This window comes from Lactuca virosa, chromosome 7 (genome assembly GCF_052849685.1).
Source record: "Lactuca virosa cultivar CGN04683 chromosome 7, Lactuca_virosa_CGN04683_v6, whole genome shotgun sequence".
Lineage (NCBI taxonomy): Eukaryota > Viridiplantae > Streptophyta > Magnoliopsida > Asterales > Asteraceae > Lactuca > Lactuca virosa.
This window is the reverse complement of record NC_136432.1, coordinates 54,881,447-54,896,346: the sequence shown is the minus strand read 5'-3', so window position 1 is coordinate 54,896,346 and position 14,900 is coordinate 54,881,447. Positions and strand designations below refer to the sequence as shown.

At 35.6% G+C, this 14,900-nt stretch overlaps 1 protein-coding gene and 1 long non-coding RNA gene across 2 annotated transcripts; one reads left to right on the top strand and one right to left on the bottom strand.

The window, feature by feature from the left end:
* Positions 1 to 52: 52 nt before the first annotated feature.
* On the bottom strand, positions 53 to 1,922 carry LOC145125672 (uncharacterized). Its single transcript, XR_013716100.1, has 3 exons — positions 1,451 to 1,922; positions 375 to 493; positions 53 to 256 (listed from the first exon to the last, which is right to left on the bottom strand). It is a non-coding gene; the product is annotated as an uncharacterized LOC145125672 (long non-coding RNA).
* Positions 1,923 to 2,601: 679 nt separating this feature from the next.
* JAZ7 (jasmonate-zim-domain protein 7) lies at positions 2,602 to 4,495 on the top strand. The gene is made up of 3 exons (XM_079060579.1): positions 2,602 to 2,790; positions 3,197 to 3,296; positions 4,256 to 4,495. Exons 1-3 carry the CDS (start codon positions 2,699 to 2,701, stop codon positions 4,457 to 4,459), a joined length of 396 nt encoding a protein of 131 aa, XP_078916705.1. The 5' UTR covers positions 2,602 to 2,698; the 3' UTR covers positions 4,460 to 4,495.
* Positions 4,496 to 14,900: the final 10,405 nt, after the last annotated feature.

Sequence of the window (14,900 nt, the reverse complement as noted above, 5' to 3'; positions counted from 1 at the left end):
GAAACCATTAATTACCATTAACTTTATACAAAAAAATGACAATTTTGTCCTTACTTTGCATTTAATGTTCCATTAAATGCTTAGTTGGTTAAGTAATAATGAGGAGGTATTTTGGTAAAAAATATTATTTATTTTTAGAAGTGGACTATTATTTTGGGACAAACCAAAAAGAAAAGATGGACTATAATTTTGGGACGGAGGGAGTATAAAATATAAAAGCATAGAACAAAAAGTAGTTACTACCTTTCTTCATCATCTGTTACATAAAAAAAACAGAGCCAGAATTACACTTAATTTGCTTTGAAACTAATGACATTATCATAAATAAAAATAACATTTTATTAGTTAGAAATAGTTACTAAATAATAAGGTACCTTGGAAGGGTCAAGCCATAAACAATCTGCTAGAGTATCCCTAAGCAGTCAGTTGACATGTGAGTGGAAGAACACTCAAATGGAACGCAAGTTCCAATGACAACCAGGCATCTATCTCCCTAATTTCAATATGAAAATCCACAGTATTAACAATATCATAAAAATTATAAAATTAAGAAAATCTGAGAAATAGTACATACAAGTTCCATTAGGGTTTTAGAACTTTGAAACTTTCGGGAATATCATATGGGACAATCTCTTTTCAATTCTTACTCAACTAAGTCTTTGAAAGTTCTGTCAATGAATAACTAAACTGAAAAAAATGTACATACTGCCTTTATGAGATGAGCATCTGGAAATATTCTCCATTTTAGCAACTCAAAAGCTACTTTTTTTAGTATTGACAAATCTTTATTCAAGGTTTCCTTCAAAAAGTAACAATATATAAAATCAAATTAAAATGTATATTCATTGAACGATGTGAATGCAATTCAATCACCATTTGAAACAAGATTAATGAGCATGATTTAATTCTTGATTACTAACTTATAGGTAGAATATGCATGTGAATGGATTTTCCTAAGTTGCATAGGTTAGAAAAAAAAATTAGAAAATGAACAATTAAATTATCACAACAATTCAATCAAAAATCACAGTTATGAATGGAGATCTAATCGTACCTTTGAAGATGCAGATGTAGAAGAACTAAAAGAATATATGTGGGGATTAAAAAGAGACAGAGATGGGAACTTATATCTGGTGGTCGTGATGTGATCAGAATATATAATGTAGCATGTACATGCAAGAGTCATTCAGTAGGGCATTTTATCGAACAGTTAGCGCACATCAGAAAGTAACCCTAAAAAGCTAGTGAGTGATCGTTCATAGATTAGCTAGATGTCGTCTTCTGTAGCATAAATGTAACAGAACAAGCATAAATTAGTAGCAATAGCCAGAGTTCAGGGAACATAGAGCTATAAAATATCACATGTGTTTAGAACATTCAGAAAATTTAGAGACCATGTAATTAAGAAAAAAGTGTTGATTGACGACCATAAGAAGATTATATTACTCACCGGTCACCTGCATGTATAAAAGCTCGATGGTTCCATGATTGGCTGTGTGTAACAAGTTCACGATGTCAATTGATTTGCAGTCACGAAACCTTGAGGGGCGATCCTTGAGGATTTCAACGACTTGTAGGATCGAGACTAACTAAGTCGCAGGCTTGTGCTGCCACACCAGTGCAACCATGAGAAATAACGTTGATTACAATGGAATCCGAAACTAGGATGCGTGAAGGAACAAGACGATTCAAAAACAAATCGGTTGACCAACAAATGAAATGGAATGGAGAGAGAATAGGGCATTCGTGAAGAAGTTGTTGATGACGAATGGAAGTAGATTTTCAACATTCATGATAGGCATTCACTAATATGTTGTGTTCGAGCACCCACTCTTGACGTTTTTCAACTGTGGAAAGGAATCTTGATTATGGTTGGTGACTTAGTGGGAAGTAGACGAGTTTAAAGAAGATTTCTAAACCCAAGAACTTTAAATTAAGTGGAGATCTAAACGATGTAACCTAATTTACAAAACATCAGAGGAAGAAATTAAAAGAGTCGCGCTTCTTCTTTTTTCTTTTTAACCATAAATCTTTTTACCGTCGTAATTCATCTGTCATTAAAAGTGTTTGATCTAGGAGTGAAGCCACGTAGGCCGGAGGAGGCCACCTTAGACGACTAGCGGCTTCAGGTAGACGACATTAACCAAAATGACAAATCGGACAAATTTTAGAAACCACAAAAACAAGTGGGTAGATCTTCCAACTTGTCATGATCCTGTAATTTTGACTATAATAAAATATGGAATAAGAATAAAAACCTACTATCACGTCTTGGGTTTTGGATGATTCGGATTATTTTTCATACACGGATGAATTAATCAATTAAGCACAAGTCTATTATTAACTCGCCAATCAACTACTTATTTCCGCAATCTTTATTATAATCAATTAAGTAATCATAGGGTGGCGTGTGGGGTGTCGACTATCCGTGCACGTGAAAGTAAAAGAACGTGGAAATGAGTAAAGCTGGTGGCGCCGCTGTTCATTGGTCGCTATCAACAGCGTTCTAAACGTGTTTTTTTTCATGCTTCTCCACTCCGCCGCTCTCTCTCTCTCTCTCTTTCTTGTCTGCAGCTCGTATAATATATAATACCTCTTTTCTCATTGCTTTATCTCGATTGTTGCGAAAAAAACACATACACCTAGATACTGATATAAAGACATACCTTCTCATCTCTCTCTCTCTCTCTCTCGGAATATGAGGAGGAACTGCAATTTGGAACTCCGCCTTGTGCCGCCGTCACCATACCTTTTCTCGGATCACAACCATCATGGTCAAGAAAAAACCAGGTAACGTCTTTACCTCATCACTTTCTTTTTAGCATACTAATATATACTTATGCATTCGGTTATTTAAACCTAGAAATGCATTCTTATTAGTTATTACCAAATATTTTCACTTTTATGCATACACTATAAACCTATAAAATGTGAAGATATACGCATCATATATATGTATAGAAGATGAAAGTTTCAACCTATTTGTTAAGTCACTAAGTCAGAATAAATAACACAAATACAAAAGATTTCAACTAAAAGAGAAATAAGTCATACTAGTATATATAACTGGTTAAATTTTATTAATTTATATCATTTAGAAAAACAATATGAATATTGCATTAACATTATGTCTAACATAGTATTTGATATACTAACTAATAGATTTCTTCTTCTCTTTTTTTTTTCGACGAAATAGTGAGGAACTGGATACGGTGGGTGAGGATTCAAAGGAAAGGCAGAAGCTAACAATCTTTTATGACGGAAAAGTCAGCGTTTGTGACGTCACTGAGCTTCAGGTATTTTCATAGTTGTATCTGTACAGAAATTTAGTATATATAAAGAAATTCGGTTTGATATTTTATTTTATGTTTTTACGGTTTTTGAAGAAATAAAGTCACGTGTCGTAAAATGATGGCTACCAAACTTACCCTTTTTCTTGTTCTTAGAAAGAAGCTTTAGTTATATATAAAGAAACGTCTTCTATTTTATGTTATAAATCGTATAAGAATTCTATTATGTGATTATTATAAACCATGTTCAGAAATTTGGATTTTTTTTTTCAAATGAACAGTTTAATTTAATCTTTTGAAATGACTTTTAGATATTTGCTGTTGATAATTTGTACGATATTTAATAAATTTATCTTACTCCTTTGGATTTTTTTGAGGTTTGGAAAGAGACTTTAAGTCTTCGGCCATCTCCAATGGCAGTTTAACGGGGAGTTGAATGGGGAGTTCAATCCCATTAAACTCAAAATCCACATTCTGGGTTAATGACATGGCACTGAGTTCAATCCCATTAAACTCAAAATCCTCATTGAACTCTACACTCTCTCTTCTCACACACACACACATAAATGATGTGTCAATCCATTAAATTGTATTGAGTTTATTGGAGTGTAGAGTTTAATAGGTAAATGGTATAGTGAGTGGAATGTATATGTGACAATCCATTGAACTCATTTGAGTTCAATGCATTGGAGATGGCCTTATATCATTACAAGATATATCTGTTATATATCCATGTATAAATTTTTTACAGGAGTTTTTACTCTTGAAGATATGTACTGATCATTATACCAACATCAAAATTTTATCTCGAAGCTCATATATATATATATATATATATATATATATATATATATATATATATATATATATATATATATATTAACATAATTATAAAATATTTGTTGTGTTTAGATCTTGCAATTAAGCATCTCAGAAAGGTGGTTCTAAATGGATTTTTATTGCAGGCAAGGACTATAATAAAGGTAGCAAGCGAACAAATGGAGGAAAAATGGAGGAGAACACAGAACTTTACCACTTCTTTGGAGCCATCTTCGCCTTTGATATCGCCTCCTGTGTGTAGCCCAGGTGGGCTTTCCATGAAGAGATCTTTACAGAGGTTCCTTCAAAAGAGAAAGCACAGGATTCAAGCAACTTCTCCATACCATTAATCTCTAGCTAGCTTTTATGTACGTCTTACCATGATATATATATATATATATATATATATATATATATATATATATATATATATATATATATATATATATATATATATATATATATATATATATATATAGTTCCAGTTAACAGTTTGGATCGGCTTCACTGTTTGGGTTAGTGGCAATGGCATGATTAATCGAGTTCCCTTAATTATCCATCGCTACTAATTACGACATGTGAATTACGTATTACAGTATTAGTCTAAAGCTAGAAGGTGTTGAAATCATGTTGAATCGCCAACTAATTCTACATCCATGTAATGGTATTATATTTGTTTATTTGTATGCGTTTCCAGGTTTCTTGGTTTTGTGTGTGTCCACGAATTTTAGGGAGTAAAAAGTTCAAAATAAAAATAATAATAAAAAGAAAATATGGTATTTGATTTTGTCATTTTTAACCTACAAAAGAATATTTTTTTTAAAAAAAAAATTACCATCCTAATTGAATATTTTAACTAAAATATTATTGATAACCTCATTATATACAATTTTTTTTTAAAATTCAGACACATTTATGCATCTTTTCATTAAATTTGGAATCATCCTCAAGAATAAGGATAAGATAAATGGAGTAATCTAACCACTTTTCAAAGGATATCTTAAAAACAATAAGTTTTTCTTTTTCTTTTTTTTCTAAAATGACCATAAGGTCCTTTACATGTCATTTCGGATCCATTTTTAGGAAATAACAACGGTTATAGTATCCGACCCGGTTTTGTGGTCCCCTATAAATATCATTTCAGAGTTCACTCGACGGCACTTCTCGAACCTACATTCTGAAAACTGTTTCGAACTGCTACAACCTACATTACAATAAAACGAGATCATTGGCGACGACAGGCGTCGCCGCTAAAGAGTAGGTTTGTCGCTGCTTAAGCTATTAGTGGCGACTTGTCGCCGCAAAAAGGTCGCCGTTGTTGCCTCGCTGCAAATGCTCCATATGTCGTCGATATTTACTCTTTTCATTTGACGCGGATCGTGGTTTTCCACCAATAGCGGCGACGTACACTATTAGCGGCAACACGTAACCTGCAAATTGCGTGTCGCCGCTATTGCCTTTATTTCTTGTAGTGCCACATTCCGGAGACCGTTTTGAACTCAATAATTCCCAAATGTCTTCTTCTAGCAGTGAAGAGTATCACTTATATATATATATATATATATATATATATATATATATATATATATATATATATATATATATATATATATATATAGGGTTAGGTTAATGTGTTTGTTATATTTATTGTTTGCTAGAATGCACCAATAGGAATTTAGTAAAATTAAATAATTATTTAATTAAATAAAGATAGATATTAAATGATTTCCATAATTGTATGTTTATTGAATGATATCCATAATTATAAATCTCTTTTATGGAAACTAATTAAATTTGTCATTAATGTCAGCAATAGCATTCTTTCAGAATGAATTCGCATCTAGGTTTTTATGTATGGGTTCATTTTTTGTTTCAGGACTCACTCACTTGAAATACAATCAAGTTGCATGGAATATAAAGAATGAGAGTGCATTCTTCTAGAATACACTCTCATTCTTCTAGATACGAATTCATTCTGAAAGAATATTATTGTTGACATTAATAACGAATTTAATTAGTTTCCATAAAAATGAATTATAACTATGGATATCATTTAATATACATATAATTTTTACTACATTCTTTTGGTGCATTCTAGCACACAATAGATGTAAGAAACATTTGAACCTACCTACCTATATATATATATATATATATATATATATATATATATATATATATATATATATGTGTGTGTGTATGTGTGTGCGTGTGTGTGTGTGTTTATAATTATATGTATTTACTACATTTAGTTATATATGTATGTTACATCGAAAAAACTTAAAATATCCTCATTTTGACTTGTCCGGAACGAATCCGGAATCTGTATAACACCTCCAAAATATTAATAACTCGTTCGGAATCCGAGGAACAGTTCTGAAATATGGATCCAGAACGTTATTATCCCGAATCCTAATCCATAATGTTTTCATCCGAAATCCGTATCCCGAAATGGGTTCCGGAATTTTGATCTGGATGTGTGATCTAGAATTGTGTATTTCGGAATGTCCTTTAGAACATACATACTAAATTGCCTAATTAATGGTGCGGTCATGTTTAAGCAATCAGGTTTTGGTGGTTATGTTCACATACTGATGGGTGTTGAATGTCACTCTTTACTCTGTCACTATCTTATATGTCAGGAATACACTATTTTACCTCCAGTTGACCTACATGAGCTCTATTTCCGATACACGACTATCAGGTTTGCTTCGACAAGAAATTTTTCTACCTGATTACCGGCTTACGGTTCAGGGATTATTTCCCTAGTTCTGATTTTTCACAGTTCAGACAATGTGTATTTACATTTGTGTCGCCTTCACGTTCAGTGAGAATGATTGATTTTATGTATGTGTTCAATGACTTACTTCATCAATTAGGTGATGCAGACGCGATGAGAGTCTCCCTACTGTATATGTTAGAGCAGGGATTTTTGGGGAAATACACTCAACAACCGGTTACTAATGAACGTCTTGCAATCATCTCTAACTTAGACGAGTTTAACAGTTATACAGTTATTTACTTACATTAGATCAAATGATATACATAATTATTAAGTGAAATTGTTGACACAGGTACCCATGGGGCAGAGTGATATGGAATTTCACTTACAAGCATTTGCGTACTGTCTTTGATAAAATTGAGGAGTATTTGAACCCCACCGCTGCAAGAGTCGGTAGTAGACATACATATACAATGCAGGAATTTATCTATGCATTTAAGGTATGTTGACTATGTTTCATAATAGTTTTTAAGCAACATGTATTGTAAAATTTTGGTTACTTGTTTGACATCTTAATTTTGTAGATTTGGATCATGGAGACATTTCCCAATAGTAGTATAGTCGATTCCCCTATATCGGGTGTTATCACTCGGACAGTTGCATACCCTACGATGAGGCATTTACATGTTGCTGATTGTGAACGTATTCTTGATGTTAGAAATGTATGTAGCTTAGTTCCCTTTATAATCTATAAGTTGCTATGAGAAAATAACATAACATTAACATTTATATATTGTTTTATGCAGCGTCCCCCAACGAATTGTTGTAGCCTTGCTTTATGATGGACTAGGAGTGCCCCGTGGACAGATGTTGCAGATTTTCCTGATATTTGAGTTATGGTTTTTTATTTTGCATGTTTTGAACAATTTCCTTATCACAATTTACCAAAAACAAGTTTATTCTTCCGAACAACGTTTTGTAGAATATTACAATTTTGTACAGACATCACTAAGGGTTTTTTAGATCAACAATTTCATATTGTTGACTACTTTTTTGAGTAGTTTTAACATTAGAACTAGTCTTAGACTTAACGTTACTTTTGACACTTGACTTGGTTCTACTTGAAGATTCAGTTTTTGTTGAATCTGCAGGAAACTAAGCATCACAGTTTGTGCTTGTGTGATCGATCATTTGGCAACGGCCACAATTTTTCTCATCATTATCTTCACCTTGGGATGGGATAAAGTTATGGTTTGTGGTCGTTCGACTTGTCATTTGTCCATCAATGGTGGTAATACAACCATTACTTCATCCGGTTGTTCGTATTCAGCTGGAACTAGCACAGGAAACACAACATTTATATATGCCGATCGGTATGTTTCCATTGTAAAGTACGATGACATCCATGTACTGTAATGTTGATATCTCAGTTCCTTGAATACTGCCATGGCATGAGAAGAAGTTATACCTGACAAATGTGATTTCCCACATTTGCAACAATGAGATTCAAAGTTTACTATACCATTTTTCATTTGATCAATCACCTCATATCTGCTTTAATCAATGAGGTATACCCGAAAACCAGAGGATTTGTTGACCTTCCTATCGATAACCTTCTCAGCATCCTCAGTAATATCTTTTTTTATTTCAACTATAAAAAACATTTATGTATATGTTATCATGCACAATAATTTATACTACAATTATCATGGAAGTATTATAATATAAATAATTACCGTTAGCATTACGTCGCTAACACCACCATTGTTGCATAGTTGCTCGAAAGAAATCAATCAACATTGATATTGGTAATTTATGTGCCTCTCTTGATAACGCATTGATGGAATCGATGTTGTTTGATGTCATAATATTATACCGAACCACAGGAAAACACGACCTTTTCCATTTCTCGTAACCGATTATGTCTAGCCATGTACAACATTCTTTATTTAATGCACGATGTAGCCTACCCAAGCTTTCTTTGAAATCAAAATTTTGGTAAGCTTTTGCAGCATCCCAAAACAAAATCTTCGTTCTCTCTTATTTGTCGATCTTTGTTCTCATATTCATCAACAAATGACAACAGTAGAGTCTGTGATATGCGTTCGGGAACACAACTTGAATGGTCATTTCAATTGAATTGGCTATATCTGATATGATTGCCAAAGAGGGCAAGTCCCCAATACATTCTTTGAGTATTGATAAAAACCATATCCATGACTCCCCACTTTCAGTTTTCCCCAAAACAAATGCAATAGAGAGGATTTGGTTATTACCATCCACACCTACTGCTAGTAACATCGTGCCTAAGTATTTCCCTTTAAGGTGTGATCTGTCAATGATAATAATAGGATGCAAACATATTTGAAATGCTCGAACCTAAAAAGTAATTAATATTAATATATTACTCACTAAATCAATCACACATGTAATAACAATAAATATAAAGAACTAATTATATAAGAAATATTACTGCACAACTGATAACCATGAAAAAATGTTCAAATTTGTTGTCATAACTTGTCTTTATATGTGTAACCTTCCCTGGATTCTTCTTCTCCAGGTTGTAATATAAAGCTAGTCTTTGAAAGCTTTCTTTAAGGGTCCCTCTCAACAGATTTAGAGCATACATTTTAGCAATCCATGCTTTCCAGTATGAAATATATACACTAAAATGGTCATTTAAAGTTCGTTGTATCTGTTTCCCCCACAACATATTACTTATATCATTAGCTAATATGTCATTCAAGATGATACCCAATACCTTTTTGTTAGCATGTCGATAATGGGGACGTAGATGTGTGTTTTAGCAAGTGTGTCTCTTTGATAGTTTAACAACTTGAACTGTATCAGTAGTATTTTGTTTTGTTTCCCGTATCCGCCATTGACAAATTTCCATAAAGAAAACAGCTTCAAACCTATCTTTTGTAGCTTTCGTCACTTTATGTTGGAAGCCTTCGATAACACTTTTGAATCATAAATTAAGTTAAGTTCTTCTGTTAAATGTGACTTGAGCATTTGGACCATTCGCATGGAGCATTTGAGTTCAATGGAGCACTTGGTACTTAATGGAGCACTTAGGATTCATGGATCACATGACGAAGGAATGGATCATCTGAGAAGAGAATAGATCTCCTGAAAAAGGAATAGATCCCCTAACAAAGGACATGATATGCCAAAGTGATAGGAGATGCGACCAAGTGACATGATATGCCACCAAGTGACTTAATATGCCACCGAGTGACATAATATGCCACCAAGTGACAAGATATGCCACTTTGAAGGTAGATGTGCAACTACTGAAGCCTCATGTGCCATCTAGAAGTGAATGTGACATCTTGGAAGCCTAATGCGCCATTCATGAGGAGGGTGTGCCATTATGAGAGGATGCAACCACCCTTAATCAAGATGTGTCATCCACATGCCTGATACGTCATCTTGATGCAAGGATGCGCCAGTTGGTTTCTTGATATGCCAAGGTATCCCTTGATGATTTATATGTTATGAAGTCCTCGATGATGCTCAAGATTGTCCAAGCATGCCATGAAGTTGAAGATGCTCAAGGAATACACCTTGATGCGCCACCATGATGGATGAAGCACCACTAGTGCTCATGTTGCGCCATTATGGCTTATGATGCTCCATCATGTGTGTTGTTGATGTTCATGGGTTGTATAACATGGATAATGTTCCAGAAGATGTTGCATGGTGGATTGTGATTGGTTGACACCTTTCATGACTCTATGGGACAATGAGCTTGGCCCATTAGGGTTTTAGGTATGATCCCTCAAGTATAAATAAAGATGGATGTTAAGTCATTTGTCTTATCTTTTGTATCCTTAGTGAGTAGGAAGAATCTCGGCTGGTTGTACTTATCATCTCTGTTTGAGAACTCTATGAATAAAGAATAATCCCCTCCTACCCATAGACGTAGGTCACCTTAACCGAACTGTAACACATGATTCCTGGTACGTATTTAAGTATAATTTATTCATTTTTGAAAAGCTACTCGACGAGTTGGGAGCCCCAGACTCGTCGAGTAGAAACGAGATTTAACGCGGGATCTTAAGCCACCTAATCGACGAGCTGAGAGCCTCGACTCGGTGAGTAGGTCTGCCATAATGAAACCCTAATTTCGGGGTTTTTTGCACCCTATTTAAGCATCTTAATCCTCACTTGGTGGCCTCATTTCCAACCTCCAAGTCCCAAACCTTTATCCACGAAACCCTAGAGCTTTGTGTGAGTTTGTGAGCCATCTTTGAGTGAACTTTGTGTGATTTGAAGCTTGTAAAAGAAGAAGAAGCTAGAGGATTCCAGGAGAAGATTGTAGATCCAGAAACAACATCTCATCCTCTTCATTTTCTGGTAATCAAGCCTCTAACTTGTCTAGTAGTTTCTTAGATCTCCTTATTTTCACTTTATTGGGTTCTTGGGATCAAGAAGCTTGACCCTTGGGATATGGACATCCCAAGCAAGGATCCCGTCAGATCTGGAATCATTAAGGGTTGTTATGGCATAAAGGTGCAAACTTTATGCCATTGGAACCCCCATGCAAGCTCTAAGGTGTTATTTTGGCCTTTTAGCCCCAAAAGGCCATGCATGGAAGGAAAGCTAAGAGCTTTACATGTTCAAATGATGTCTAAGGCCTAGATCTATGTAAGTATTGTTGGGTTTTGATACGAAATAAAAGTTTGTTTTTCACAAAAACCGGCAACGGAAGACTTTAAAAATAACGAGTTTATTTTTAGTTCATAACAAAACTGAACCATCACGGATCCATTTATAGAGAAAAGAATTTCGAAAAGAGAAAAGAATTTTGAAAAGAGAAATGGGTGTGGTGCATGCAATCAGCCGAGCTCAAGTAAGTACTCCCAAATTACCCATACAATTGCATGCTAGATTAGGACTAAGGATCTAGGAAGGATGCCTTATGTGCCTGTTATATGTATCTCAGCTTTATGAACTGCATGCTAGTACAGATTAGTCAGGGATGTCCAGAATGAGATATGTTTGATTTTGTTTACTCAATGCTCGAATGCTGCTTGCTTTGTGCTTTTGGGAGTTCTGGTTATCTTGTACTAACTAGTGAACGAAGATGTTAAGTTACATATTGTGAGGACTAAATAATTTCAGAAGGTTAGGTTTAGCTCTATTCTGCAGCTCTCGTTTGAGTCTAACCGTTGTAGGGTAGGACCTCTCATTCGAAGAATTATCTGGTCTTAGTGATATGTAATGGTATTCGCGAGCTAGTTAGGGGGAGATAGCAGGGACTTCTTATGCAGGTGATAGCGGAGAGTGGGTTGGTGATTACCCTAGGGCAAGCCTAGGATGAGATTAGCGTGAGAACAACAGTAGCAGTAGAAGGGACTTGGTGGAGTCAAGGCAGTTCTTGAGGAAAGTACGGATAGATGTGGAAGGTAGTATGAACCCGTACTACTGAAAGCAGAGGATCCGTACTCGAATCAAGGAAGGCTGAGATGAACCCATGAAACTTGTAGTATGTGAGATCCCTCGAGTTATGATGAGTATTCTCATGTTTGTTATGGTGTATTTTCAGTATGGTGACACTACGCACTAGGCCAGTTGGCACTTCAGACACTGGTGAGGGATCAGGCTCGGGCTCTAGAGTCGGGCAGCTAGATGACCAGATGAGGGAGTTCATCTTATCTGAGATCATGCGCAGCATTGCAGACCAGACTCTTGTGATCTTTGGTACGATCAAGGAGGGTATCATGGAGTTGTTGGATGAGAGACTGAGTGCATTCCGCACCAAGGTGGTGGCCATGATGGGGTCGCGCACACTGACATTCAGGGAATTCCGAGCTTGCGGAGCTCCACACTACCATGGGGCTAGGGACCCCATTGCTAGCAGCAGGTGGTTAGCTGATGTCGCCAACGCGTTCTGTGACAACCGCCGATTTTCAGACTAGTCAAAGTCAAATAAAGTCAATAAGGCGAACCGGTCAACTCATCTAACCTTAGAATATTAGGACTTGCAATATGTTAGCTACTGTACAACTCGTTATTTTAATAAGAAGTTATCACTTGGAAAGTTCGTATGATTGAGATTCTTAAACCCTAAACGGGACAAGTGAGGTGGCAAAATGATAAAACACTATTGCATACCCTTTAAGGGGTGTGTAAGACCCTTAAACATGGCTTAACGAGGTTTACGAACCTTGAGTTGCAAAGCTAAACACTCAAAAAGGTCACAAGTGAAATCTCTCCCAAATCTCTCTAAGTATGTGAAATCTCTCCCAAATCTCTCTAAGTATGTCAAATCTCTCTAAGTATGAGAAATCTCTCCAAGTATGTCAAATCTCTCCCAAATCTCTCTAAGTATGTGAAATCTCTCCCAAATCTCTCCAAGTATGTCAAATCTCTCCCAAATCTCTCTAAGTATGAGAAATTTCTCCAATTATGTCAAATCTCTCTAAGTATGTGAAATCTCTCCAAGTATGTCAAATCTCTCCCAAATCTCTCTAAGCATGAGAAATCTCTCCAAGTATGTCAAATCTCTCCCAAATCTCTCTAAGTATGAGAAATCTCTCCAAGTATGTCAAATCTCTCCCAAATCTCTCTCAACTTTTTATAATCACTCGGGGCATCCCGACCCTTAATTTAGTCGAAAACCGCTCGAAAACGGAAGTTTACACGAAAAACAGCTTTAAGGAGCCGAACCCTCTTAAGGAGCCGAAACCTCTTAAGGAGCCGAACCCTCTTAAGGAGCCGAACCCTCTTAGGAACCGAACCTCCCTTAAGGAACCGAAACCTCTTGAGAACTGAAACCACATTCCTGAACCGAACCTGCTAAGAGACCTTCGGTCCGAGATACAACCTTCGGTTCCGAGATGCAAAGCTGCTCAAGACCGAACCCTACTCTCGGTTCCCATCTACTTTCGGTTCTAATGGCTAGGACCGAACCTCCGACCCTGAACTTCGGATATTTGCAACTTTTACCTGGTTTTCAATATTTTTAGCGTTTTGAGCCCCGTTTTTCGTGATTTTAATGCGGGATTTTCACCCAAACTTATATTTTGACATATAAGACCCCATATTTCCATAATCTAATCACATTTTGAGGGTAATCATTATCTAAGACTAAAAATATAGTGGGTAAGTTATGGAGTGGAGTGTTGGCTTATCCTTTGGGCAAGGACACAAGTTACCTCCCATACCCACTCCAAGACCATCCCCAGTTACTATTCCACCATACCTGGTCATTTCATTGTCCTTTTCCCCACTCTTTTCAGCCAAGTGCCTTGACACAAGGATAGAAAGACCCTCATCTCTCCTCCCATTTCACTCACACCCCTCCAAGAAGCAAAAACTCACTCTCTCTCACTATCCCTCTCTAATATCGAAATTTCAAGGCTGATCACAAGTTCTTCATCTACTCCTAGTAAATAATATCACTCCTCACATGATTATTTCTCCTTCTTTCTACTTAAATCATGGATATCTTACACAAACATCGTCATAATTGTGTTAGATCTTCGAATCTTCAAGCATCTTCTAAAGTGTTCTTGAGTTGAACACTTCCTTTCTTCATCATCCATCTTCTGAAACCAAACAAGGTGAGTTCATACCCCTATCTTTTCATGTTCTTCTTAAGTTTTAAGGGGGGGAATACAAGTTAAAACACCAAGAACACAACTAAACTCATCCATCAGCTTTCATCAAAAACGTTTAACTCCATTCACGGACTGTTTTGAACATCTTAAACTTTTTAGTTTTCAAAACTATATTAGGTGTAAATAGTTCAGGTTTATACCTTTAAAATGACTACTTGCACACGTTTATACGATCTTTCTACTAATTATGGTGATTTTTACAAAACTGCCTATCACTGTAGCTACGAATTCGGACCAGTCGGTGAATATGAACGTTTTCACACTAGTTAGCAACTTCTAAAAATCATAATAAAAATTATGAACAAACTAGACACATTTTCTAAACTCTCAGAGGTTACGGATCTAGTTTTCAGTTTCGTATGAATTTTCTGTGATTTTCTAAATCAGTGCAAAAATGGTAAAAACGAATTTACAGTTTACAACTTTCATAACACT

What these genes read in the sequence shown, in the direction of transcription:
- JAZ7 (XM_079060579.1), top strand. Translation starts at nt 2,699, where the DNA reads ATGAGGAGGAACTGCAATTTGGAACTCCGCCTTGTGCCGCCGTCACCA. An exon ending in CATGGTCAAGAAAAAACCAG is followed by an intron (nt 2,791 to 3,196) that starts GTAACGTCTTTA and finishes TCGACGAAATAG; the next exon opens with TGAGGAACTGGATACGGTGG. An exon ending in GTGACGTCACTGAGCTTCAG is followed by an intron (nt 3,297 to 4,255) that starts GTATTTTCATAG and finishes TTTTTATTGCAG; the next exon opens with GCAAGGACTATAATAAAGGT.